Below are 25,796 nucleotides of genomic sequence, written 5' to 3'. Positions count from 1 at the left end.
TTTGATTTGCTGCATAAACCGTGATTGCAGATATCAGTTACTGAGCAACTGAAGAACATTGAGAAAGGATTTGGACCAAAGTTTTGCATCTCTGAACAGTTTAAAACTTCAATTTCATGATGGACATTTGGTGTTGAGGTTCTCTCTCACGGTTTCTTGCTTTTCTGTATTTTCCTCTGGATCACTGCTGCACCTTTTCTATGATGTGATTTTTGTGTCTTCTGAAGGTCCATCGAAGCTGGTTTTGTTGAATGAGATGAATCACGTAAAGAACATGGGTTTAGATGCCACGTTGCTGTGCTGTAGATCATTCCAGCTCGTCTCTTCAGCGCTCCATCTCAGTAAACGTCTTTAAGCTCGACTCGGAGTGGATGAACAGGACAACTCAGTGATGGTGTTGAATAGAAGATCAGACCAGAGAAGATCAGGTCTACAGCGACCCAAGTGATCCTGGTTTTATGAAATGCTGAGAAAATGCTGGCAAAGGAAACAAACACACAAGAAACAGCTGCATTTCCTGTCAGAATTCAGGAAAAAGCTTTGGAATATTTAACAGAATAAATAAATCACACACACACACACACACAAAGTGCTGCTGTACAGTGTTTATTTCTGCTTTTCACAAAACTTATCAAACAAAACACATTTTAACTTTTAAAGCAAAAACTAAAAGAAACGACATTTTAAATTTGGAGAATATTTTTTCTCTCGTGTGAAACGCACGTGCGCTCGAGTCTTTTCTTTATTATCTACAATCTGACACATGAGCAACAGCTAAATCCGTGTTCCCGAGTAACACGTCACGTGTCCTGATCCTCCCTCCCCCCCGTCCTCTCGTGGTGTGGAGATGTTCAGTTTAACCCTTAATCACAGCGATGGGTCTCAGTTTAATTGCCTTCTTGCTGATGCCGGCGTTGTGGCACGTGTCCACCACATCCGTGACGTTTTTATATGATTCTGGAGCCTGAGAAAAAAAAAAAAAAAAAAAAAACCTCAGTCGCTCTTTATATAAAACATTCCGTTATCTTCAACACGTTTCATGCAGGATAATAAACATCATGTTCCTCACCTCCTCCATCACCAGTTTTGGTGAAGCCACTCTGATGGCTATGCCCATGTCGGCCAGTTTATCCAAAACGTCCTGGAAGTCCAGATTCCTGCGAGATTTAGCTCGGGACAGCGCTCGACCCTGAGAAGGAGAAAACACACACACACACACACACATTAAAAACACCCCAGTTTATAATGAAGGTCCAGCAGACTTTAATAACAGTACAAAAAGAAACCAGTGTTTTCCTTCTACTCACTGCTCCATGGCAGGTGGTTCCAAACGTCTCAGTCATGCCCTGCTCAGTGCCAGTTAACACGTAGCTGCAGGTGCCCATGGTGCCACCAATCAGAACAGGTTGCCCAGTCAGCTACAGAACACCAACACACACACACACACACACCTTCCGAACTCAACACAATTTGTTTACAGCTGCACTTTTTCTCGATGTGTGGAGTGTAGAGGGTGTGTTTGTGTGTGGAGTGGAGGGTGTGTGTGTGGAGTGTAGAGGGTGTGGAGTGTAGAGGGTGTGTGTGTGGAGTGTAGAGGGTGTGTGTGTGTGTAGGGTGTGTGTGTGGAGTGTAGAGGGTTTGTGTGTGTAGGGTGTGTGTGGAGGTTAGAGGGTGTGTGTGTGCATTAAGCTGGTTTAAATCCTACCTGTCCAATCGTTACCATTTCGTAGATTTAAATGGAGAGCTATCCAGGATAATGCTAGTAAATTATGGCGTGCCACAAGGGTCAGTTCTAGGACCCCTGCTTTTTACAATATACATGCTTCCATTGGGAAATATTATTAGAAGGCATGGAATTAGCTTCCATTGTTATGCTGATGATACCCAGCTATATATTTCATCCAAACCAGGCGATACAGCTCAATTAGCTCGCATAACTGAGTGTGTTGAAGAAATAAGAGATTGGATGACCCATAACTTTCTGCTATTAAATTCTGATAAAACGGAGATTTTGCTCATCGGCCCAAAAAATAGTACACAGAAGCTCCAGCATCTCAGCCTGCATTGAGACGGTTGTTCTGTAACTACTAGTTCAACGGTAAAAGACCTGGGAGTTATTTTAGACAGCAACTTATCTTTCAAAAATCACATCAATCAAGTTACAAAAACAGCCTTCTTTCACCTTAGAAATATTTCTAAGCTAAGAAATATGTTATCTATATCTGATGCAGAGAAGCTCGTCCATGCTTTATGACCTCTAGAATAGACTACTGTAATGCATTACTAGGTGGATGTCCTGCATCATTAATAAACAAGCTTCAGTTAGTTCAGAATGCCGCAGCAAGAGTTCTTACTAGGTCAAGAAAATACGATCATATAACCCCAATCTTATCGTCCCTACATTGGCTTCCTATTAAGTTTCGAATAGACTACAAACTACTGCTACTCACTTATAAAGCACTAAATGGTTTGGCTCCCATGTATCTATCCAGTCTCTTAACACGCTACAATCCGTCACGCTCCCTGAGATCTCAAAACTCTGGGCTTCTAGTAGTTCCTAGAATAGCAAAGTCCACTAAAGGCGGTAGAGCATTTTCACATTTAGCTCCTAAACTCTGGAATAGTCTTCCTGACAGTGTTCGGGGTTCAGATACACTCTCCCAGTTTAAGTGCAGATTAAAAACATATCTTTTTAGCAAAGCCTACACATAACACACATCACGCACATCACATCACAACCTTGTGCTCCAGAACATCTGATCACATGCACATTATCAACTTGTGCTGTTAATATCATGAACAGCAGCTACGCTAATTCCTCTCCACTGCTTCTCTTTCTCTCCCCATCCCGAGGCTTCCTGAGGTTTGGCCAGCTCCAGTCACGTCCCACCTCGTGAAGATTATGGACCTATGGATGATCATGGAGAAGTAGATGCCGAGTGTTTAAAGGCCCTGGCATGGAGAAGCTGATGCTGGATCTATGATGATCACAAATTGTTCTGTATTGTTGAAAGATTTATGACCAAACTTTTGATGTCACCCATATGAGGATGGGTTCCCCTTTGAGTCTGGTTCCTCTCAAGGTTTCTTCCTCATATCATCTAAGGGAGTTTTTCCTTGCCACTGTCGCCACGGCTGCTCATCAGGGACAAACGCACACCATTCACCTTCACTGTTGTTTTCTGTAAAGCTGCTTTGAGACAATGTCTGTTGTGAAAAGCGCTATACAAATAAACTTGACTTGACTTGACTTGACTTGTAGGGTGTGTGTAGGGTTTGTGTAGAGAGTGTGTGTGGAGGTTAGAGGGTGTGTGTGTGTGGAGGGTGTGTGTGTGTGTGTGGAGGTTAGAGGGTGTGTGTGTGTGTGGAGGGTGTGTGTGTGTGTGTGTAGTGTGTGTGTGTGTAGGGTGTGTGTGGGTGGAGTGTAGAGGGTGTGTGTGTGTAGGGTGTGTGTGTGTGGAGTGTAGAGGATGTGTGTGTAGGGTGTGTGTGTGGAGTGTAGAGGGTGTGTGTGTAGAGGGTGTGTGTGGGAAGTGTAGAGGGTGTGTATGTGTGGAGTGTAGAGGGTGTGTGTGTGTGGAGGGTGTGTGTCTGGAGTGTAGAGGGTGTGTGTGTAGAGGGTGTGTGTGTGGAGTGTAGAGGGTGTGTGTGTAGAGGGTGTGTGTGTAGAGGGTGTGTGTGTAGAGGGTGTGTGTGTAGAGGGTGTGTGTGTGGAGTGTAGAGGGTGTGTGTGTGTGGAGTGTAGAGGGTGTGTGTGTGTGGAGTGTAGAGGGTGTGTGTGTAGAGGGTGTGTGTGTGTGTGGAGTGTAGAGGGTGTGTGTGTAGAGGGTGTGTGTGTGGAGTGTAGAGGGTGTGTGTGTAGAGGGTGTGTGTGTGGAGTGTAGAGGGTGTGTGTGTAGAGGGTGTGTGTGTAGAGGGTGTGTGTGTGGAGTGTAGAGGGTGTGTGTGTGTGGAGTGTAGAGGGTGTGTGTGTGTGGAGTGTAGAGGGTGTGTGTGTAGAGGGTGTGTGTGTGTGTGGAGTGTAGAGGGTGTGTGTGGAGGGTGTGTGTGTGGAGTGTAGAGGGTGTGTGTGTGTAGGGTGTGTGTGAAGTGTAGAGGGTGTGTGTGTGTAGGGTGTGTGTGTGGAGTGTAGAGGGTGTGTGTGTGTAGGGTGTGTGTGTGTAGGTTAGAGGGTGCGTGTGTGTAGGTTAGAGGGTGCGTGTGTGTGTGTGTGTGTGTGTAGGGTGTAGAGGGAGGGTGTGTGTGTGTAGGGTGTGTGTGTGGAGTGTAGAGGGAGGGTGTGTGTGTGTAGGGTGTGTGGAGGGTGTGTGTGTGTGTGTGTGTAGGTTAGAGGGTGCGTGTGTGTAGGTTAGAGGGTGCGTGTGTGTGTGTGTGTGTGTGTGTGTGTGTGTGGAGGGTGTGTGTGTGTGTGTGTGTAGGTTAGAGGGTGCGTGTGTGGGGTGTGTAGAGTGTAGAGTGTAGAGGGTGCGTGTGTGTAGGGTGTGTGTGTGGAGTGTAGAGGGTGTGTGTGTGTAGGGTGTGTGTGTGGAGTGTAGAGGGTGTGTGTGTGTAGGGTGTGTGTGTGGAGTGTAGAGGGTGTGTGTGTGTAGGGTGTGTGTGTGGAGTGTAGAGGGTGTGTGTGTGTAGGGTGTGTGTGTGTAGGTTAGAGGGTGCGTGTGTGTAGGTTAGAGGGTGCGTGTGTGTGTGTGTGTGTGTGTAGGGTGTAGAGGGAGGGTGTGTGTGTGTAGGGTGTGTGTGTGGAGTGTAGAGGGAGGGTGTGTGTGTGTAGGGTGTGTGTGTGTGTGGAGTGTAGAGGGAGGGTGTGTGTAGGGTGTGTGTGTGGAGTGTAGAGGGTGTGTGTGTGTAGGGTGTGTGTGTGGAGTGTAGAGGGTGTGTGTGTGTAGGGTGTGTGTGTGGAGTGTAGAGGGTGTGTGTGTGTAGGGTGTGTGTGTGTAGTGTAGAGGGTGTGTGTGTGTAGGGTGTGTGTGTGGAGGTTAGAGGGTGTGTGTGTGTGTGTGTGTGTGTGTAGAGGGTGTGTGTGTGTGTGTGTGTGGAGGGTGTGTGTGTGGAGTGTAGAGGGTGTGTGTGTAGAGGGTGTGTGTGTGGAGTGTAGAGGGTGTGTGTGTAGAGGGTGTGTGTGTAGAGGGTGTGTGTGTGGAGTGTAGAGGGTGTGTGTGTGTGGAGTGTAGAGGGTGTGTGTGTAGAGGGTGTGTGTGTGTGTGGAGTGTAGAGGGTGTGTGTGGAGGGTGTGTGTGTGGAGTGTAGAGGGTGTGTAGAGGGTGTGGAGTGTAGAGGGTGTGTGTGTGGAGTGTAGAGGGTGTGTGTGTGTGTAGGGTGTGTGTGTGGAGTGTAGAGGGTTTGTGTGTGTAGGGTGTGTGTGGAGGTTAGAGGGTGTGTGTGTGCATTAAGCTGGTTTAAATCCTACCTGTCCAATCGTTACCATTTCGTAGATTTAAATGGAGAGCTATCCAGGATAATGCTAGTAAATTATGGCGTGCCACAAGGGTCAGTTCTAGGACCCCTGCTTTTTACAATATACATGCTTCCATTGGGAAATATTATTAGAAGGCATGGAATTAGCTTCCATTGTTATGCTGATGATACCCAGCTATATATTTCATCCAAACCAGGCGATACAGCTCAATTAGCTCGCATAACTGAGTGTGTTGAAGAAATAAGAGATTGGATGACCCATAACTTTCTGCTATTAAATTCTGATAAAACGGAGATTTTGCTCATCGGCCCAAAAAATAGTACACAGAAGCTCCAGCATCTCAGCCTGCATTGAGACGGTTGTTCTGTAACTACTAGTTCAACGGTAAAAGACCTGGGAGTTATTTTAGACAGCAACTTATCTTTCAAAAATCACATCAATCAAGTTACAAAAACAGCCTTCTTTCACCTTAGAAATATTTCTAAGCTAAGAAATATGTTATCTATATCTGATGCAGAGAAGCTCGTCCATGCTTTATGACCTCTAGAATAGACTACTGTAATGCATTACTAGGTGGATGTCCTGCATCATTAATAAACAAGCTTCAGTTAGTTCAGAATGCCGCAGCAAGAGTTCTTACTAGGTCAAGAAAATACGATCATATAACCCCAATCTTATCGTCCCTACATTGGCTTCCTATTAAGTTTCGAATAGACTACAAACTACTGCTACTCACTTATAAAGCACTAAATGGTTTGGCTCCCATGTATCTATCCAGTCTCTTAACACGCTACAATCCGTCACGCTCCCTGAGATCTCAAAACTCTGGGCTTCTAGTAGTTCCTAGAATAGCAAAGTCCACTAAAGGCGGTAGAGCATTTTCACATTTAGCTCCTAAACTCTGGAATAGTCTTCCTGACAGTGTTCGGGGTTCAGATACACTCTCCCAGTTTAAGTGCAGATTAAAAACATATCTTTTTAGCAAAGCCTACACATAACACACATCACGCACATCACATCACAACCTTGTGCTCCAGAACATCTGATCACATGCACATTATCAACTTGTGCTGTTAATATCATGAACAGCAGCTACGCTAATTCCTCTCCACTGCTTCTCTTTCTCTCCCCATCCCGAGGCTTCCTGAGGTTTGGCCAGCTCCAGTCACGTCCCACCTCGTGAAGATTATGGACCTATGGATGATCATGGAGAAGTAGATGCCGAGTGTTTAAAGGCCCTGGCATGGAGAAGCTGATGCTGGATCTATGATGATCACAAATTGTTCTGTATTGTTGAAAGATTTATGACCAAACTTTTGATGTCACCCATATGAGGATGGGTTCCCCTTTGAGTCTGGTTCCTCTCAAGGTTTCTTCCTCATATCATCTAAGGGAGTTTTTCCTTGCCACTGTCGCCACGGCTGCTCATCAGGGACAAACGCACACCATTCACCTTCACTGTTGTTTTCTGTAAAGCTGCTTTGAGACAATGTCTGTTGTGAAAAGCGCTATACAAATAAACTTGACTTGACTTGACTTGACTTGTAGGGTGTGTGTAGGGTTTGTGTAGAGAGTGTGTGTGGAGGTTAGAGGGTGTGTGTGTGTGGAGGGTGTGTGTGTGTGTGTGGAGGTTAGAGGGTGTGTGTGTGTGTGGAGGGTGTGTGTGTGTGTGTGTAGTGTGTGTGTGTGTAGGGTGTGTGTGGGTGGAGTGTAGAGGGTGTGTGTGTGTAGGGTGTGTGTGTGTGGAGTGTAGAGGATGTGTGTGTAGGGTGTGTGTGTGGAGTGTAGAGGGTGTGTGTGTAGAGGGTGTGTGTGGGAAGTGTAGAGGGTGTGTATGTGTGGAGTGTAGAGGGTGTGTGTGTGTGGAGGGTGTGTGTCTGGAGTGTAGAGGGTGTGTGTGTAGAGGGTGTGTGTGTGGAGTGTAGAGGGTGTGTGTGTAGAGGGTGTGTGTGTAGAGGGTGTGTGTGTAGAGGGTGTGTGTGTAGAGGGTGTGTGTGTGGAGTGTAGAGGGTGTGTGTGTGTGGAGTGTAGAGGGTGTGTGTGTGTGGAGTGTAGAGGGTGTGTGTGTAGAGGGTGTGTGTGTGTGTGGAGTGTAGAGGGTGTGTGTGTAGAGGGTGTGTGTGTGGAGTGTAGAGGGTGTGTGTGTAGAGGGTGTGTGTGTGGAGTGTAGAGGGTGTGTGTGTAGAGGGTGTGTGTGTAGAGGGTGTGTGTGTGGAGTGTAGAGGGTGTGTGTGTGTGGAGTGTAGAGGGTGTGTGTGTGTGGAGTGTAGAGGGTGTGTGTGTAGAGGGTGTGTGTGTGTGTGGAGTGTAGAGGGTGTGTGTGGAGGGTGTGTGTGTGGAGTGTAGAGGGTGTGTGTGTGTAGGGTGTGTGTGAAGTGTAGAGGGTGTGTGTGTGTAGGGTGTGTGTGTGGAGTGTAGAGGGTGTGTGTGTGTAGGGTGTGTGTGTGTAGGTTAGAGGGTGCGTGTGTGTAGGTTAGAGGGTGCGTGTGTGTGTGTGTGTGTGTGTAGGGTGTAGAGGGAGGGTGTGTGTGTGTAGGGTGTGTGTGTGGAGTGTAGAGGGAGGGTGTGTGTGTGTAGGGTGTGTGGAGGGTGTGTGTGTGTGTGTGTGTAGGTTAGAGGGTGCGTGTGTGTAGGTTAGAGGGTGCGTGTGTGTGTGTGTGTGTGTGTGTGTGTGTGTGGAGGGTGTGTGTGTGTGTGTGTGTAGGTTAGAGGGTGCGTGTGTGGGGTGTGTAGAGTGTAGAGTGTAGAGGGTGCGTGTGTGTAGGGTGTGTGTGTGGAGTGTAGAGGGTGTGTGTGTGTAGGGTGTGTGTGTGGAGTGTAGAGGGTGTGTGTGTGTAGGGTGTGTGTGTGGAGTGTAGAGGGTGTGTGTGTGTAGGGTGTGTGTGTGGAGTGTAGAGGGTGTGTGTGTGTAGGGTGTGTGTGTGTAGGTTAGAGGGTGCGTGTGTGTAGGTTAGAGGGTGCGTGTGTGTGTGTGTGTGTGTGTAGGGTGTAGAGGGAGGGTGTGTGTGTGTAGGGTGTGTGTGTGGAGTGTAGAGGGAGGGTGTGTGTGTGTAGGGTGTGTGTGTGTGTGGAGTGTAGAGGGAGGGTGTGTGTAGGGTGTGTGTGTGGAGTGTAGAGGGTGTGTGTGTGTAGGGTGTGTGTGTGGAGTGTAGAGGGTGTGTGTGTGTAGGGTGTGTGTGTGGAGTGTAGAGGGTGTGTGTGTGTAGGGTGTGTGTGTGTAGTGTAGAGGGTGTGTGTGTGTAGGGTGTGTGTGTGGAGGTTAGAGGGTGTGTGTGTGTGTGTGTGTGTGTGTAGAGGGTGTGTGTGTGTGTGTGTGTGGAGGGTGTGTGTGTGGAGTGTAGAGGGTGTGTGTGTAGAGGGTGTGTGTGTGGAGTGTAGAGGGTGTGTGTGTAGAGGGTGTGTGTGTAGAGGGTGTGTGTGTGGAGTGTAGAGGGTGTGTGTGTGTGGAGTGTAGAGGGTGTGTGTGTGTGGAGTGTAGAGGGTGTGTGTGTAGAGGGTGTGTGTGTGTGTGGAGTGTAGAGGGTGTGTGTGGAGGGTGTGTGTGTGGAGTGTAGAGGGTGTGTGTGTGTAGGGTGTGTGTGAAGTGTAGAGGGTGTGTGTGTGTAGGGTGTGTGTGTGGAGTGTAGAGGGTGTGTGTGTGTAGGGTGTGTGTGTGTAGGTTAGAGGGTGCGTGTGTGTAGGTTAGAGGGTGCGTGTGTGTGTGTGTGTGTGTGTAGGGTGTAGAGGGAGGGTGTGTGTGTGTAGGGTGTGTGTGTGGAGTGTAGAGGGAGGGTGTGTGTGTGTAGGGTGTGTGGAGGGTGTGTGTGTGTGTGTGTGTAGGTTAGAGGGTGCGTGTGTGTAGGTTAGAGGGTGCGTGTGTGTGTGTGTGTGTGTGTGTGTGTGTGTGGAGGGTGTGTGTGTGTGTGTGTGTAGGTTAGAGGGTGCGTGTGTGGGGTGTGTAGAGTGTAGAGTGTAGAGGGTGCGTGTGTGTAGGGTGTGTGTGTGGAGTGTAGAGGGTGTGTGTGTGTAGGGTGTGTGTGTGGAGTGTAGAGGGTGTGTGTGTGTAGGGTGTGTGTGTGGAGTGTAGAGGGTGTGTGTGTGTAGGGTGTGTGTGTGGAGTGTAGAGGGTGTGTGTGTGTAGGGTGTGTGTGTGTAGGTTAGAGGGTGCGTGTGTGTAGGTTAGAGGGTGCGTGTGTGTGTGTGTGTGTGTGTAGGGTGTAGAGGGAGGGTGTGTGTGTGTAGGGTGTGTGTGTGGAGTGTAGAGGGAGGGTGTGTGTGTGTAGGGTGTGTGTGTGTGGAGTGTAGAGGGAGGGTGTGTGTAGGGTGTGTGTGTGGAGTGTAGAGGGTGTGTGTGTGTAGGGTGTGTGTGTGGAGTGTAGAGGGTGTGTGTGTGTAGGGTGTGTGTGTGTAGTGTAGAGGGTGTGTGTGTGTAGGGTGTGTGTGTGGAGGTTAGAGGGTGTGTGTGTGTGTGTGTGTGTGTGTAGAGGGTGTGTGTGTGTGTGTGTGTGGAGGGTGTGTGTGTGTGTGTGTGTAGGTTAGAAGGTGCGTGTGTGTAGGTTAGAGGGTGCGTGTGTGTGTGTGTGTGTGTGTGTGTGTGTGTGTGTAGGGTGTAGAGGGAGGGTGTGTGTGTGTAGGGTGTGTGTGTGGAGTGTAGAGGGAGGGTGTGTGTGTGTAGGGTGTGTGTGTGGAGTGTAGAGGGAGGGTGTGTGTAGGGTGTGTGTGTGGAGTGTAGAGGGTGTGTGTGTGTAGGGTGTGTGTGTGGAGTGTAGAGGGTGTGTGTGTGTAGGGTGTGTGTGTGGAGTGTAGAGGGTGTGTGTGTGTAGGGTGTGTGTGTGGAGTGTAGAGGGTGTGTGTGTGTAGGGTGTGTGTGTGGAGTGTAGAGGGTGTGTGTGTAGAGGGTGTGTGTGTGGAGTGTAGAGGGTGTGTGTGTGGAGTGTAGAGGGTGTGTGTGTGGAGTGTAGAGGGTGTGTGTGTGTAGGGTGTGTGTGTGGAGTGTAGAGGGTGTGTGTGTAGGGTGTGTGTGTAGGGTGTGTGTGTGTGGAGTGTAGAGGGTGTGTGTGTAGGGTGTGTGTGTGTGGAGTGTAGAGGGTGTGTGTGGAGGGTAGAGGGTGTGTGTGTAGGGTGTGTGTGTGGAGTGTAGAGGGTGTGTGTGGGGAGTGTAGAGGGTGTGTGTGTGGAGTGTAGAGGGTGTGTGTGTGGAGTGTGTGTGTAGGGTGTGTGTGTGTGTGTAGGGTGTGTGTGTAGGGTGTGTGTGTAGGGTGTGTGTGTGTGTGTGGAGGTTAGAGGGTGTGTGTGTGGAGTGTGTGGAGGTTAGAGGGTGTGTGTGTGGAGTGTGTAGGGTGTGTGTGTGTGGAGTGTAGAGGGTGTGTGTGTGGAGGGTGTGTGTGTGGAGTGTAGAGGGTGTGTGTGTGGAGGGTGTGTGTGTAGGGTGTGTGTGTGGAGTGTAGAGGGTGTGTGTGTGTAGGGTGTGTGTGTGGAGTGTAGAGGGAGGGTGTGTGTAGGGTGTGTGTGGAGTGTAGAGGGTGTGTGTGTGTAGGGTGTGTGTGTGGAGTGTAGAGGGTGTGTGTGTGTAGGGTGTGTGTGTGGAGTGTAGAGGGTGTGTGTGTGTAGGGTGTGTGTGTGTAGTGTAGAGGGTGTGTGTAGTGTAGAGGGTGTGTGTAGTGTAGGGTGTGTGTGTGGAGGTTAGAGGGTGTGTGTGTGTGTGTGTGTGTGTGTAGAGGGTGTGTGTGTGTGTGTGTGTGTGTGGAGGGTGTGTGTGTGTGTGTGTGTAGGTTAGAGGGTGCGTGTGTGTAGGTTAGAGGGTGCGTGTGTGTGTGTGTGTGTGTGTGTGTGTGTGTGTAGGGTGTAGAGGGAGGGTGTGTGTGTGTAGGGTGTGTGTGTGGAGTGTAGAGGGAGGGTGTGTGTGTGTAGGGTGTGTGTGTGGAGTGTAGAGGGAGGGTGTGTGTAGGGTGTGTGTGTGGAGTGTAGAGGGTGTGTGTGTGTAGGGTGTGTGTGTGGAGTGTAGAGGGTGTGTGTGTGTAGGGTGTGTGTGTGGAGTGTAGAGGGTGTGTGTGTGTAGGGTGTGTGTGTGGAGTGTAGAGGGTGTGTGTGTGTAGGGTGTGTGTGTGGAGTGTAGAGGGTGTGTGTGTAGAGGGTGTGTGTGTGGAGTGTAGAGGGTGTGTGTGTGGAGTGTAGAGGGTGTGTGTGTGGAGTGTAGAGGGTGTGTGTGTGTAGGGTGTGTGTGTGGAGTGTAGAGGGTGTGTGTGTAGGGTGTGTGTGTAGGGTGTGTGTGTGTGGAGTGTAGAGGGTGTGTGTGTAGGGTGTGTGTGTGTGGAGTGTAGAGGGTGTGTGTGGAGGGTAGAGGGTGTGTGTGTAGGGTGTGTGTGTGGAGTGTAGAGGGTGTGTGTGGGGAGTGTAGAGGGTGTGTGTGTGGAGTGTAGAGGGTGTGTGTGTGGAGTGTGTGTGTAGGGTGTGTGTGTGTGTGTAGGGTGTGTGTGTAGGGTGTGTGTGTAGGGTGTGTGTGTGTGTGTAGAGGTTAGAGGGTGTGTGTGTGGAGTGTGTGGAGGTTAGAGGGTGTGTGTGTGGAGTGTGTAGGGTGTGTGTGTGTGGAGTGTAGAGGGTGTGTGTGTGGAGGGTGTGTGTGTGGAGTGTAGAGGGTGTGTGTGTGGAGGGTGTGTGTGTAGGGTGTGTGTGTGGAGTGTAGAGGGTGTGTGTGTGTAGGGTGTGTGTGTGGAGTGTAGATGGTGTGTGTGTGTGTGAAGTGTAGAGGGTGTGTGTGTGGAGTGTAGAGGGTGTGTGTGTGGAGTGTAGAGGGTGTGTGTGTGGAGTGTAGAGGGTGTGTGTGTGGAGTGTGGAGGGTGTGTGTGGAGGGTAGAGGGTGTGTGGAGTGTAGAGGGTGTGTGAAGTGTAGAGGGTTTGTGTGTAGGGTGTGTGTGTGAAGTGTAGAAGGTTTGTGTGTAGGGTGTGTGTGTGTGGAGTGTAGAGGGTGTGTGTGTAGGGTGTGTGTGTGTGGAGTGTAGAGGGTGTGTGTGTGTAGGGTGTGTGTGTGTGGAGTGTAGAGGGTGTGTGTGGAGGGTGTGTGTGGAGGTTAGAGGGTGTGTGTGTGTGGAGGGTGTGTGTGTGGAGGTTAGAGGGTGTGTGTGTGTGTGTGGAGGGTGTGTGTGTGTAGGGTGTGTGTGTGTGTGTGGAGGGTGTGTGTGTGTAGGGTGTGTGTGTGGAGTGTAGAGGGTGTGTGTGGGGAGTGTAGAGGGTGTGTGTGTAGGGTGTGTGTGTGTGTGTAGGGTGTGTGTGTAGGGTGTGTGTGTAGGGTGTGTGTGTAGGGTGTGTGTGTAGGGTGTGTGTGGAGGTTAGAGGGTGTGTGTGTGGAGTGTGTGGAGGTTAGAGGGTGTGTGTGTGGAGTGTGTAGGGTGTGTGTGTGTGGAGTGTAGAGGGTGTGTGTGTGGAGGGTGTGTGTGTGGAGTGTAGAGGGTGTGTGTGTGGAGGGTGTGTGTGGAGGGTGTGTGTGTGGAGTGTAGAGGGTGTGTGTGTGTAGGGTGTGTGTGTGGAGTGTAGATGGTGTGTGTGTGTGAAGTGTAGAGGGTGTGTGTGGGGAGTGTAGAGGGTGTGTGTGTGGAGTGTAGAGGGTGTGTGTGTGGAGTGTAGAGGGTGTGTGTGTGGAGTGTGGAGGGTGTGTGTGGAGGGTAGAGGGTGTGTGGAGTGTAGAGGGTGTGTGTGTGTAGGGTGTGTGTGAAGTGTAGAGGGTTTGTGTGTAGGGTGTGTGTGTGAAGTGTAGAAGGTTTGTGTGTAGGGTGTGTGTGTGTGGAGTGTAGAGGGTGTGTGTGTAGGGTGTGTGTGTGTGGAGTGTAGAGGGTGTGTGTGTGTAGGGTGTGTGTGTGTGGAGTGTAGAGGGTGTGTGTGGAGGGTGTGTGTGGAGGTTAGAGGGTGTGTGTGTGTGAAGGGTGTGTGTGTGGAGGTTAGAGGGTGTGTGTGTGTGTGTGGAGGGTGTGTGTGTGTGTAGGGTGTGTGTGTGTGTGTGTGGAGGGTGTGTGTGTGTAGGGTGTGTGTGTGGAGTGTAGAGGGTGTGTGTGGGGAGTGTAGAGGGTGTGTGTGTAGGGTGTGTGTGTGGAGTGTAGAGGGTGTGTGTGTAGGGTGTGTGTGTGTGGAGTGTAGAGGGTGTGTGTGTAGGGTGTGCGTGTGTGTAGGTTAGAGGGTGCGTGTGTGTAGGTTAGAGGGAGGGTGTGTGGAGTGTAGAGGGAGGGTGTGTGTGTGTAGGGTGTGTGTGTGGAGTGTAGAGGGAGGGTGTGTGTGTGTAGGGTGTGTGTGTGGAGTGTAGAGGGTGTGTGTGTGTAGGGTGTGTGTGTGGAGTGTAGAGGGTGTGTGTGTGTAGGGTGTGTGTGTGGAGAGTGTAGAGGGTGTGTGTGGGGAGTGTAGAGGGTGTGTGTGTGGAGTGTAGAGGGTGTGTGTGTAGGGTGTGTGTGTGGAGTGTAGAGGGTGTGTGTGTAGGGTGTGTGTGTGTGGAGTGTAGAGGGTGTGTGTGTAGGGTGTGTGTGTGGAGTGTAGAGGGTGTGTGTGTAGGGTGTGTGTGTGTGGAGTGTAGAGGGTGTGTGTGTAGGGTGTGTGTGTGGAGTGTAGAGGGTGTGTGTGGGGAGTGTAGAGGGTGTGTGTGTGGAGTGTAGAGGGTGTGTGTGTGGAGTGTGTGTGTAGGGTGTGTGTGTGTGTGTAGGGTGTGTGTGTAGGGTGTGTGTGTAGGGTGTGTGTGTAGGGTGTGGAGGTTAGAGGGTGTGTGTGTGGAGTGTGTGGAGGTTAGAGGGTGTGTGTGTGGAGTGTGTAGGGTGTGTGTGTGTGGAGTGTAGAGGGTGTGTGTGTGGAGGGTGTGTGTGTGGAGTGTAGAGGGTGTGTGTGTGGAGGGTGTGTGTGTAGAGGGTGTGTGTGTGGAGTGTAGAGGGTGTGTGTGTAGGGTGTGTGTGTGTGGAGTGTAGAGGGTGTGTGTGGAGGGTAGAGGGTGTGTGTGTAGGGTGTGTGTGTGGAGTGTAGAGGGTGTGTGTGGGGAGTGTAGAGGGTGTGTGTGTGGAGTGTAGAGGGTGTGTGTGTGGAGTGTGTGTGTAGGGTGTGTGTGTGTGTGTAGGGTGTGTGTGTAGGGTGTGTGTGTAGGGTGTGTGTGTGTGTGTGGAGGTTAGAGGGTGTGTGTGTGGAGTGTGTGGAGGTTAGAGGGTGTGTGTGTGGAGTGTGTAGGGTGTGTGTGTGTGGAGTGTAGAGGGTGTGTGTGTGGAGGGTGTGTGTGTGGAGTGTAGAGGGTGTGTGTGTGGAGTGTAGAGGGTGTGTGTGTAGGGTGTGTGTGTGTGGAGTGTAGAGGGTGTGTGTGGAGGGTAGAGGGTGTGTGTGTAGGGTGTGTGTGTGGAGTGTAGAGGGTGTGTGTGGGGAGTGTAGAGGGTGTGTGTGTGGAGTGTAGAGGGTGTGTGTGTGGAGTGTGTGTGTAGGGTGTGTGTGTGTGTGTAGGGTGTGTGTGTAGGGTGTGTGTGTAGGGTGTGTGTGTGTGTGTGGAGGTTAGAGGGTGTGTGTGTGGAGTGTGTGGAGGTTAGAGGGTGTGTGTGTGGAGTGTGTAGGGTGTGTGTGTGTGGAGTGTAGAGGGTGTGTGTGTGGAGGGTGTGTGTGTGGAGTGTAGAGGGTGTGTGTGTGGAGGGTGTGTGTGTGTAGGGTGTGTGTGTGGAGTGTAGAGGGTGTGTGTGTGTAGGGTGTGTGTGTGGAGTGTAGATGGTGTGTGTGTGTGAAGTGTAGAGGGTGTGTGTGTGGAGTGTAGAGGGTGTGTGTGTGGAGTGTAGAGGGTGTGTGTGTGGAGTGTAGAGGGTGTGTGTGTGGAGTGTGGAGGGTGTGTGTGGAGGGTAGAGGGTGTGTGGAGTGTAGAGGGTGTGTGTGTGTAGGGTGTGTGTGAAGTGTAGAGGGTTTGTGTGTAGGGTGTGTGTGTGAAGTGTAGAAGGTTTGTGTGTAGGGTGTGTGTGTGTGGAGTGTAGAGGGTGTGTGTGTAGGGTGTGTGTGTGTGGAGTGTAGAGGGTGTGTGTGTGTAGGGTGTGTGTGTGTGGAGTGTAGAGGGTGTGTGTGGAGGGTGTGTGTGGAGGTTAGAGGGTGTGTGTGTGTGGAGGGTGTGTGTGTGAAGTGTGTGGAGGTTAGAGGGTGTGTGTGTGGAGTGTGTGTGTGTGTGTGTGTGTGGAGGGTGTGTGTGGAGGTTAGAGGGTGTGTGTGTGTGAAGTGTGTGGAGGTTAGAGGGTGTGTGTGTGGAGTGTGTAGGGTGTGTGTGTGGAGTGTAGAGGGTGTGTGTGTGGAGTGTAGAGGGTGTGTGTGTGGAGTGTAGAGGGTGTGTGTGGAGGGTGTGTGTGTGGAGTGTAGAGGGGGTGTGGAGTGTAGAGGGTGTGTGTGCAGGGTGTGTGTGTGGAGTGTAGAGGGTGTGTGTGTGTAGGGTGTGTGTGTGTGTAGGGTGTGTGTGGAGGTTAGAGGGTGTGTGTGTGTGTAGGGTGTGTGTGTGGAGTGTAGAGGGTGTGTGTGTGGAGTGTAGAGGGTGTGTGTGTGGAGTGTAGAGGGTGTGTGTGTGGAGGTTAGAGGGTGTGTGTGTGTGTGTGTAGGGTGTGTGTGTGGAGGTTAGAGGGTGTGTGTGTGTGTGTGTAGGGTGTGTGTGGAGGTTAGAGGGTGTGTGTGTGGAGTGTGTAGGGTGTGTGTGGAGTGTAGAGGGTGTGTGTGTGGAGGGTGTGTGTGTAGGGTGTGTGTGTGGAGTGTAGAGGGTGTGTGTGTAGGGTGTGTGTGTGTGGAGTGTAGAGGGTGTGTGTGGAGGGTAGAGGGTGTGTGTGTAGGGTGTGTGTGTGGAGTGTAGAGGGTGTGTGTGGGGAGTGTAGAGGGTGTGTGTGTGGAGTGTAGAGGGTGTGTGTGTGGAGTGTGTGTGTAGGGTGTGTGTGTGTGTGTAGGGTGTGTGTGTAGGGTGTGTGTGTAGGGTGTGTGTGTGTGTGTGGAGGTTAGAGGGTGTGTGTGTGGAGTGTGTGGAGGTTAGAGGGTGTGTGTGTGGAGTGTGTAGGGTGTGTGTGTGTGGAGTGTAGAGGGTGTGTGTGTGGAGGGTGTGTGTGTGGAGTGTAGAGGGTGTGTGTGTGGAGTGTAGAGGGTGTGTGTGTAGGGTGTGTGTGTGTGGAGTGTAGAGGGTGTGTGTGGAGGGTAGAGGGTGTGTGTGTAGGGTGTGTGTGTGGAGTGTAGAGGGTGTGTGTGGGGAGTGTAGAGGGTGTGTGTGTGGAGTGTAGAGGGTGTGTGTGTGGAGTGTGTGTGTAGGGTGTGTGTGTGTGTGTAGGGTGTGTGTGTAGGGTGTGTGTGTAGGGTGTGTGTGTGTGTGTGGAGGTTAGAGGGTGTGTGTGTGGAGTGTGTGGAGGTTAGAGGGTGTGTGTGTGGAGTGTGTAGGGTGTGTGTGTGTGGAGTGTAGAGGGTGTGTGTGTGGAGGGTGTGTGTGTGGAGTGTAGAGGGTGTGTGTGTGGAGGGTGTGTGTGTGTAGGGTGTGTGTGTGGAGTGTAGAGGGTGTGTGTGTGTAGGGTGTGTGTGTGGAGTGTAGATGGTGTGTGTGTGTGAAGTGTAGAGGGTGTGTGTGGGGAGTGTAGAGGGTGTGTGTGTGGAGTGTAGAGGGTGTGTGTGTGGAGTGTGGAGGGTGTGTGTGGAGGGTAGAGGGTGTGTGGAGTGTAGAGGGTGTGTGTGTGTAGGGTGTGTGTGAAGTGTAGAGGGTTTGTGTGTAGGGTGTGTGTGTGAAGTGTAGAAGGTTTGTGTGTAGGGTGTGTGTGTGTGGAGTGTAGAGGGTGTGTGTGTAGGGTGTGTGTGTGTGGAGTGTAGAGGGTGTGTGTGTGTAGGGTGTGTGTGTGTGGAGTGTAGAGGGTGTGTGTGGAGGGTGTGTGTGGAGGTTAGAGGGTGTGTGTGTGTGGAGGGTGTGTGTGTGAAGTGTGTGGAGGTTAGAGGGTGTGTGTGTGGAGTGTGTGTGTGTGTGTGTGTGTGGAGGGTGTGTGTGGAGGTTAGAGGGTGTGTGTGTGAAGTGTGTGGAGGTTAGAGGGTGTGTGTGTGAAGTGTGTAGGGTGTGTGTGTGGAGTGTAGAGGGTGTGTGTGTGGAGTGTAGAGGGTGTGTGTGTGGAGTGTAGAGGGTGTGTGTGTGGAGTGTAGAGGGTGTGTGTGGAGGGTGTGTGTGTGGAGTGTAGAGGGGGTGTGGAGTGTAGAGGGTGTGTGTGCAGGGTGTGTGTGTGGAGTGTAGAGGGTGTGTGTGTGTAGGGTGTGTGTGTGTGTAGGGTGTGTGTGGAGGTTAGAGGGTGTGTGTGTGTAGGGTGTGTGTGTGGAGTGTAGAGGGTGTGTGTGTGGAGTGTAGAGGGTGTGTGTGTGGAGTGTAGAGGGTGTGTGTGTGGAGTGTAGAGGGTGTGTGTGTGGAGGTTAGAGGGTGTGTGTGTGTGTGTGTAGGGTGTGTGTGTGGAGGTTAGAGGGTGTGTGTGTGTGTGTGTAGGGTGTGTGTGGAGGTTAGAGGGTGTGTGTGTGGAGTGTGTAGGGTGTGTGTGTGTGGAGTGTAGAGGGTGTGTGTGTGTGTGGAGGGTGTGTGTGTGGAGTGTAGAGGGTGTGTGTGCGTGTGTGGAGTGTAGAGGGTGTGTGTGCAGGGTGTGTGTGTGTGGAGTGTAGAGAGTGTGTGTGTAGGGTGTGTGTGTGTGGAGTGTAGAGGGTGTGTGTGTAGGGTGTGTGTGTGTGGAGTGTAGAGGGTGTGTGTGTAGGGTGTGTGTGTGTGTGGAGTGTAGAGGGTGGGTGTGGGGAATGTAGAGGGTGTGTGTGTAGGGTAGAGGGTGTGTGTGTGGAGTGTAGAGGGTGTGTGTGTGTAGGGTGTGCGTGTGTGAAGTGTAGAGGGTGTGTGTGTAGGGTGTGTGTGTGAAGTGTAGAGGGTGTGTGTGTAGGGTGTGTGTGTGGAGTGTAGAAGGTTTGTGTGTAGGGTGTGTGTGTGTGTGTGGAGTGTAGAGGGTGTGTGTGTAGGGTGTGTGTGTGTGGAGTGTAGAGGGTGTGTGTGTAGGGTGTGTGTGTGTGTGGAGGGTAGAGGGTGTGTGTGTAGGGTGTGTGTGTGGAGTGTAGAGGGTGTGTGTGTGGAGTGTAGAGGGTGTGTGTGTGGAGTGTAGAGGGTGTGTGTGTGTGTGTAGGGTGTGTGTGGAGGTTAGAGGGTGTGTGTGTGGAGTGTGTAGGGTGTGTGTGGAGGTTGGAGGGTGTGTGTGTGTGGAGTGTAGAGGGTGTGTGTGTGGAGGGTGTGTGTGTGGAGGGTGTGTGTGTGGAGGGTGTGTGTGTGGAGTGTGGAGGGTGTGTGTGTGTAGGGTGTGTGTGTGGAGTGTAGATGGTGTGTGTGTGGAGTGTGTAGGGTGTGTGTGTGGGGAGTGTAGAGGGTGTGTGTGTGGAGTGTAGAGGGTGTGTGTGTGGAGGGTGTGTGTGTGGAGGGTGTGTGTGTGGAGGGTGTGTGTGTGGAGGGTGTGTGTGTGGAGTGTGGAGGGTGTGTGTGTGTAGGGTGTGTGTGTGGAGTGTAGATGGTGTGTGTGTGGAGTGTGTAGGGTGTGTGTGTGGGGAGTGTAGAGGGTGTGTGTGTGGAGTGTAGAGGGTGTGTGTGGGGAGTGTAGAGGGTGTGTGTGTGGAGTGTAGAGGGTGTGTAGAGGGTGTGTGTGTAGAGGGTGTGTGTGTGGAGTGTAGAGGGTGTGTGTGTAGAGGGTGTGTGTGTGGAGTGTAGAGGGTGTGTGTGGAGGGTGTGTGTGTGGAGTGTAGAGGGGGTGTGGAGTGTAGAGGGGGTGTGGAGTGTAGAGGGTGTGTGTGTGGAGTGTAGAGGGTGTGTGTGTGGAGTGTAGAGGGTGTGTGTGTAGGGTGTGTGTGTGTGTAGGGTGTGTGTGTGTAGGGTGTGTGTGTGTGTAGGGTGTGTGTGGAGGTTAGAGGGTGTGTGTGTAGGGTGTGTGTGTGGAGTGTAGAGGGTGTGTGTGTAGGGTGTGTATGTGGAGTGTAGAGGGTGTGTGTGTAGGGTGTGTGTGTGGATTGTAGAGGGGGTGTGGAGTGTAGAGGGTGTGTGTGCAGGGTGTGTGTGTGTGGAATGTAGAGGGTGTGTGTGTAGGGTGTGTGTGTAGGGTGTGTGTGTGTGGAGTGTAGAGGGTGTGTGTGTAGTGCGTGTGTGTGTGGAGTGTAGAGGGTGGGTGTGGGGAGTGTAGAGGGTGTGTGTGGAGGGTAGAGGGTGTGTGTGTAGGGTAGAGGGTGTGTGTGGAGTGTAGAGGGTGTGTGTGTGTAGGGTAGAGGGTGTGTGTGGAGTGTAGAGGGTGTGTGTGTGTAGGGTGTGTGTGTGTAGGGTAGAGGGTGTGTGTGGAGTGTAGAGGGTGTGTGTGTGTAGGGTGTGTGTGTGTGGAGTGTAGAGGGTGTGTGTGTGTAGGGTGTGTGTGTGAAGTGTAGAGGGTGTGTGTGTGTAGGGTGTGTGTGTGAAGTGTAGAGGGTGTGTGTGTAGGGTGTGTGTGTGGAGTGTAGAAGGTTTGTGTGTAGGGTGTGTGTGTGTGTGGAGTGTAGAGGGTGTGTGTGTAGGGTGTGTGTGTGTGGAGTGTAGAGGGTGTGTGTGTGGAGTGTAGAGGGTGTGTGTGTGTGTAGGGTGTGTGTGTGAAGTGTAGAGGGTGTGTGTGTGGAGTGTAGAGGGTGTGTGTGTGGAGGTTAGAGGGTGTGTGTGTGGAGGTTAGAGGGTGTGTGTGTGTGTGTGTGTGTGTGTGTGTAGGGTGTGTGTGTGGAGGTTAGAGGGTGTGTGTGTGTGTGGAGGGTGTGTGTGTGTGTAGGTTAGAGGGTGTGTGTGTAGGTTAGAGGGTGTGTGTGTGTAGGTTAGAGGGTGTGTGTGTGTGTAGGTTAAAGGGTGTGTGTGTGTAGGTTAAAGGGTGTGTGTGTGGAGTGTAGAGGGAGGGTGTGTGTGTGTAGGGTGTGTGTGTGTAGTGTAGAGGGTGTGTGTGTGTAGGGTGTGTGTGTGGAGGTTAGAGGGTGTGTGTGTGTGTGTGTGTGTGTGGAGGGTGTGTGTGTGTGTGTGTGTGGAGGGTGTGTGTGTGTGTGTGTGTAGGTTAGAGGGTGCGTGTGTGTAGGTTAGAGGGTGCGTGTGTGTGTGTGTGTGTGTGTGTGTGTGTGTGTAGGGTGTAGAGGGAGGGTGTGTGTGTGTAGGGTGTGTGTGTGGAGTGTAGAGGGAGGGTGTGTGTGTGTAGGGTGTGTGTGTGGAGTGTAGAGGGAGGGTGTGTGTAGGGTGTGTGTGTGGAGTGTAGAGGGTGTGTGTGTGTAGGGTGTGTGTGTGGAGTGTAGAGGGTGTGTGTGTGTAGGGTGTGTGTGTGGAGTGTAGAGGGTGTGTGTGTGTAGGGTGTGTGTGTGGAGTGTAGAGGGTGTGTGTGTGTAGGGTGTGTGTGTGGAGTGTAGAGGGTGTGTGTGTAGAGGGTGTGTGTGTGGAGTGTAGAGGGTGTGTGTGTGGAGTGTAGAGGGTGTGTGTGTGGAGTGTAGAGGGTGTGTGTGTGGAGTGTAGAGGGTGTGTGTGTGTAGGGTGTGTGTGTGGAGTGTAGAGGGTGTGTGTGTAGGGTGTGTGTGTAGGGTGTGTGTGTGTGGAGTGTAGAGGGTGTGTGTGTAGGGTGTGTGTGTGTGGAGTGTAGAGGGTGTGTGTGGAGGGTAGAGGGTGTGTGTGGAGGGTGTGTGTGTGGAGTGTAGAGGGTGTGTGTGGGGAGTGTAGAGGGTGTGTGTGTGGAGTGTAGAGGGTGTGTGTGTGGAGTGTGTGTGTAGGGTGTGTGTGTGTGTGTAGGGTGTGTGTGTAGGGTGTGTGTGTAGGGTGTGTGTGTGTGTGTGGAGGTTAGAGGGTGTGTGTGTGGAGTGTGTGGAGGTTAGAGGGTGTGTGTGTGGAGTGTGTAGGGTGTGTGTGTGTGGAGTGTAGAGGGTGTGTGTGTGGAGGGTGTGTGTGTGGAGTGTAGAGGGTGTGTGTGTGGAGGGTGTGTGTGTAGGGTGTGTGTGTGGAGTGTAGAGGGTGTGTGTGTGTAGGGTGTGTGTGTGGAGTGTAGATGGTGTGTGTGTGTGTGAAGTGTAGAGGGTGTGTGTGGGGAGTGTAGAGGGTGTGTGTGTGGAGTGTAGAGGGTGTGTGTGTGGAGTGTAGAGGGTGTGTGTGTGGAGTGTGGAGGGTGTGTGTGGAGGGTAGAGGGTGTGTGGAGTGTAGAGGGTGTGTGAAGTGTAGAGGGTTTGTGTGTAGGGTGTGTGTGTGAAGTGTAGAAGGTTTGTGTGTAGGGTGTGTGTGTGTGGAGTGTAGAGGGTGTGTGTGTAGGGTGTGTGTGTGTGGAGTGTAGAGGGTGTGTGTGTGTAGGGTGTGTGTGTGTGGAGTGTAGAGGGTGTGTGTGGAGGGTGTGTGTGGAGGTTAGAGGGTGTGTGTGTGTGGAGGGTGTGTGTGTGGAGGTTAGAGGGTGTGTGTGTGTGTGTGGAGGGTGTGTGTGTGTAGGGTGTGTGTGTGTGTGTGGAGGGTGTGTGTGTGTAGGGTGTGTGTGTGGAGTGTAGAGGGTGTGTGTGGGGAGTGTAGAGGGTGTGTGTGTAGGGTGTGTGTGTGTGTGTAGGGTGTGTGTGTAGGGTGTGTGTGTAGGGTGTGTGTGTAGGGTGTGTGTGTAGGGTGTGTGTGGAGGTTAGAGGGTGTGTGTGTGGAGTGTGTGGAGGTTAGAGGGTGTGTGTGTGGAGTGTGTAGGGTGTGTGTGTGTGGAGTGTAGAGGGTGTGTGTGTGGAGGGTGTGTGTGTGGAGTGTAGAGGGTGTGTGTGTGGAGGGTGTGTGTGGAGGGTGTGTGTGTGGAGTGTAGAGGGTGTGTGTGTGTAGGGTGTGTGTGTGGAGTGTAGATGGTGTGTGTGTGTGAAGTGTAGAGGGTGTGTGTGGGGAGTGTAGAGGGTGTGTGTGTGGAGTGTAGAGGGTGTGTGTGTGGAGTGTAGAGGGTGTGTGTGTGGAGTGTAGAGGGTGTGTGTGTGGAGTGTGGAGGGTGTGTGTGGAGGGTAGAGGGTGTGTGGAGTGTAGAGGGTGTGTGTGTGTAGGGTGTGTGTGAAGTGTAGAGGGTTTGTGTGTAGGGTGTGTGTGTGAAGTGTAGAAGGTTTGTGTGTAGGGTGTGTGTGTGTGGAGTGTAGAGGGTGTGTGTGTAGGGTGTGTGTGTGTGGAGTGTAGAGGGTGTGTGTGTGTAGGGTGTGTGTGTGTGGAGTGTAGAGGGTGTGTGTGGAGGGTGTGTGTGGAGGTTAGAGGGTGTGTGTGTGTGAAGGGTGTGTGTGTGGAGGTTAGAGGGTGTGTGTGTGTGTGTGGAGGGTGTGTGTGTGTGTAGGGTGTGTGTGTGTGTGTGTGGAGGGTGTGTGTGTGTAGGGTGTGTGTGTGGAGTGTAGAGGGTGTGTGTGGGGAGTGTAGAGGGTGTGTGTGTAGGGTGTGTGTGTGGAGTGTAGAGGGTGTGTGTGTAGGGTGTGTGTGTGTGGAGTGTAGAGGGTGTGTGTGTAGGGTGTGCGTGTGTGTAGGTTAGAGGGTGCGTGTGTGTAGGTTAGAGGGAGGGTGTGTGGAGTGTAGAGGGAGGGTGTGTGTGTGTAGGGTGTGTGTGTGGAGTGTAGAGGGAGGGTGTGTGTGTGTAGGGTGTGTGTGTGGAGTGTAGAGGGTGTGTGTGTGTAGGGTGTGTGTGTGGAGTGTAGAGGGTGTGTGTGTGTAGGGTGTGTGTGTGGAGAGTGTAGAGGGTGTGTGTGGGGAGTGTAGAGGGTGTGTGTGTGGAGTGTAGAGGGTGTGTGTGTAGGGTGTGTGTGTGGAGTGTAGAGGGTGTGTGTGTAGGGTGTGTGTGTGTGGAGTGTAGAGGGTGTGTGTGTAGGGTGTGTGTGTGGAGTGTAGAGGGTGTGTGTGTAGGGTGTGTGTGTGTGGAGTGTAGAGGGTGTGTGTGTGGAGTGTAGAGGGTGTGTGTGTAGGGTGTGTGTGTGGAGTGTAGAGGGTGTGTGTGGGGAGTGTAGAGGGTGTGTGTGTGGAGTGTAGAGGGTGTGTGTGTGGAGTGTGTGTGTAGGGTGTGTGTGTGTGTGTAGGGTGTGTGTGTAGGGTGTGTGTGTAGGGTGTGTGTGTAGGGTGTGGAGGTTAGAGGGTGTGTGTGTGGAGTGTGTGGAGGTTAGAGGGTGTGTGTGTGGAGTGTGTAGGGTGTGTGTGTGTGGAGTGTAGAGGGTGTGTGTGTGGAGGGTGTGTGTGTGGAGTGTAGAGGGTGTGTGTGTGGAGGGTGTGTGTGTAGAGGGTGTGTGTGTGGAGTGTAGAGGGTGTGTGTGTAGGGTGTGTGTGTGTGGAGTGTAGAGGGTGTGTGTGGAGGGTAGAGGGTGTGTGTGTAGGGTGTGTGTGTGGAGTGTAGAGGGTGTGTGTGGGGAGTGTAGAGGGTGTGTGTGTGGAGTGTAGAGGGTGTGTGTGTGGAGTGTGTGTGTAGGGTGTGTGTGTGTGTGTAGGGTGTGTGTGTAGGGTGTGTGTGTAGGGTGTGTGTGTGTGTGTGGAGGTTAGAGGGTGTGTGTGTGGAGTGTGTGGAGGTTAGAGGGTGTGTGTGTGGAGTGTGTAGGGTGTGTGTGTGTGGAGTGTAGAGGGTGTGTGTGTGGAGGGTGTGTGTGTGGAGTGTAGAGGGTGTGTGTGTGGAGTGTAGAGGGTGTGTGTGTAGGGTGTGTGTGTGTGGAGTGTAGAGGGTGTGTGTGGAGGGTAGAGGGTGTGTGTGTAGGGTGTGTGTGTGGAGTGTAGAGGGTGTGTGTGGGGAGTGTAGAGGGTGTGTGTGTGGAGTGTAGAGGGTGTGTGTGTGGAGTGTGTGTGTAGGGTGTGTGTGTGTGTGTAGGGTGTGTGTGTAGGGTGTGTGTGTAGGGTGTGTGTGTGTGTGTGGAGGTTAGAGGGTGTGTGTGTGGAGTGTGTGGAGGTTAGAGGGTGTGTGTGTGGAGTGTGTAGGGTGTGTGTGTGTGGAGTGTAGAGGGTGTGTGTGTGGAGGGTGTGTGTGTGGAGTGTAGAGGGTGTGTGTGTGGAGGGTGTGTGTGTGTAGGGTGTGTGTGTGGAGTGTAGAGGGTGTGTGTGTGCAGGGTGTGTGTGTGGAGTGTAGATGGTGTGTGTGTGTGAAGTGTAGAGGGTGTGTGTGTGGAGTGTAGAGGGTGTGTGTGTGGAGTGTAGAGGGTGTGTGTGTGGAGTGTGGAGGGTGTGTGTGGAGGGTAGAGGGTGTGTGGAGTGTAGAGGGTGTGTGTGTGTAGGGTGTGTGTGAAGTGTAGAGGGTTTGTGTGTAGGGTGTGTGTGTGAAGTGTAGAAGGTTTGTGTGTAGGGTGTGTGTGTGTGGAGTGTAGAGGGTGTGTGTGTAGGGTGTGTGTGTGTGGAGTGTAGAGGGTGTGTGTGTGTAGGGTGTGTGTGTGTGGAGTGTAGAGGGTGTGTGTGGAGGGTGTGTGTGGAGGTTAGAGGGTGTGTGTGTGTGGAGGGTGTGTGTGTGAAGTGTGTGGAGGTTAGAGGGTGTGTGTGTGGAGTGTGTGTGTGTGTGTGTGTGTGGAGGGTGTGTGTGGAGGTTAGAGGGTGTGTGTGTGTGAAGTGTGTGGAGGTTAGAGGGTGTGTGTGTGGAGTGTGTAGGGTGTGTGTGTGGAGTGTAGAGGGTGTGTGTGTGGAGTGTAGAGGGTGTGTGTGTGGAGTGTAGAGGGTGTGTGTGGAGGGTGTGTGTGTGGAGTGTAGAGGGGGTGTGGAGTGTAGAGGGTGTGTGTGCAGGGTGTGTGTGTGGAGTGTAGAGGGTGTGTGTGTGTAGGGTGTGTGTGTGTGTAGGGTGTGTGTGGAGGTTAGAGGGTGTGTGTGTGTAGGGTGTGTGTGTGGAGTGTAGAGGGTGTGTGTGTGGAGTGTAGAGGGTGTGTGTGTGGAGTGTAGAGGGTGTGTGTGTGGAGTGTAGAGGGTGTGTGTGTGGAGGTTAGAGGGTGTGTGTGTGTGTGTGTAGGGTGTGTGTGTGGAGGTTAGAGGGTGTGTGTGTGTGTGTGTAGGGTGTGTGTGGAGGTTAGAGGGTGTGTGTGTGGAGTGTGTAGGGTGTGTGTGTGTGGAGTGTAGAGGGTGTGTGTGTGTGTGGAGGGTGTGTGTGTGGAGTGTAGAGGGTGTGTGTGCGTGTGTGGAGTGTAGAGGGTGTGTGTGCAGGGTGTGTGTGTGTGGAGTGTAGAGAGTGTGTGTGTAGGGTGTGTGTGTGTGGAGTGTAGAGGGTGTGTGTGTAGGGTGTGTGTGTGTGGAGTGTAGAGGGTGTGTGTGTAGGGTGTGTGTGTGTGTGGAGTGTAGAGGGTGGGTGTGGGGAATGTAGAGGGTGTGTGTGTAGGGTAGAGGGTGTGTGTGTGGAGTGTAGAGGGTGTGTGTGTGTAGGGTGTGTGTGTGTGAAGTGTAGAGGGTGTGTGTGTAGGGTGTGTGTGTGAAGTGTAGAGGGTGTGTGTGTAGGGTGTGTGTGTGGAGTGT

General features: G+C 52.1%; 1 protein-coding gene and 2 long non-coding RNA genes across 6 annotated transcripts in view; 2 read left to right on the top strand and 1 right to left on the bottom strand.

Annotated features, from left to right (window-relative positions):
- Positions 1 to 590: 590 nt before the first annotated feature.
- The window catches only part of rtcb (RNA 2',3'-cyclic phosphate and 5'-OH ligase), a 44,656-nt gene continuing 19,450 nt past the window's right edge, over positions 591 to 25,796 (bottom strand). The window contains exons 10-12 of the mRNA XM_083546564.1: positions 1,308 to 1,418; positions 1,070 to 1,189; positions 591 to 964 (exon numbers count right to left, since the gene is read on the bottom strand). Of these exons, the coding sequence (XP_083402690.1) occupies positions 857 to 964; positions 1,070 to 1,189; positions 1,308 to 1,418 (339 nt within the window). The 3' untranslated portion in view covers positions 591 to 856. The remainder of the gene's footprint in view (positions 965 to 1,069; positions 1,190 to 1,307; positions 1,419 to 25,796) is intronic.
- On the top strand, positions 9,522 to 25,147 carry LOC310729294. 3 transcript variants are annotated; one of them, XR_014534534.1, is made up of 3 exons: positions 9,522 to 9,548; positions 19,212 to 19,286; positions 25,117 to 25,147. It is a non-coding gene; the product is annotated as an uncharacterized lncRNA (long non-coding RNA). The 3 variants fall into 3 exon arrangements; XR_014534535.1 differs by lacking the exon at positions 25,117 to 25,147 and adding an exon at positions 21,134 to 21,169; XR_014534536.1 differs by lacking the exons at positions 9,522 to 9,548; positions 25,117 to 25,147 and adding exons at positions 11,197 to 11,257; positions 21,134 to 21,169 and having other exon boundaries at positions 19,210 to 19,286.
- On the top strand, positions 12,511 to 17,654 carry LOC310729296. Of its 2 annotated transcripts, none has more exons than XR_014534540.1 (3): positions 12,511 to 12,569; positions 15,941 to 16,019; positions 17,624 to 17,654. It is a non-coding gene; the product is annotated as an uncharacterized lncRNA (long non-coding RNA). The 2 variants fall into 2 exon arrangements; XR_014534541.1 differs by lacking the exon at positions 12,511 to 12,569 and adding an exon at positions 13,339 to 13,378.

The sequence above is a fragment of the Silurus aristotelis genome (genome assembly GCF_946808225.1).
Source record: "Silurus aristotelis genome assembly, chromosome: 7".
NCBI lineage: Eukaryota > Metazoa > Chordata > Actinopteri > Siluriformes > Siluridae > Silurus > Silurus aristotelis.
This window is presented reverse-complemented; position numbering and strand designations above follow the sequence as displayed.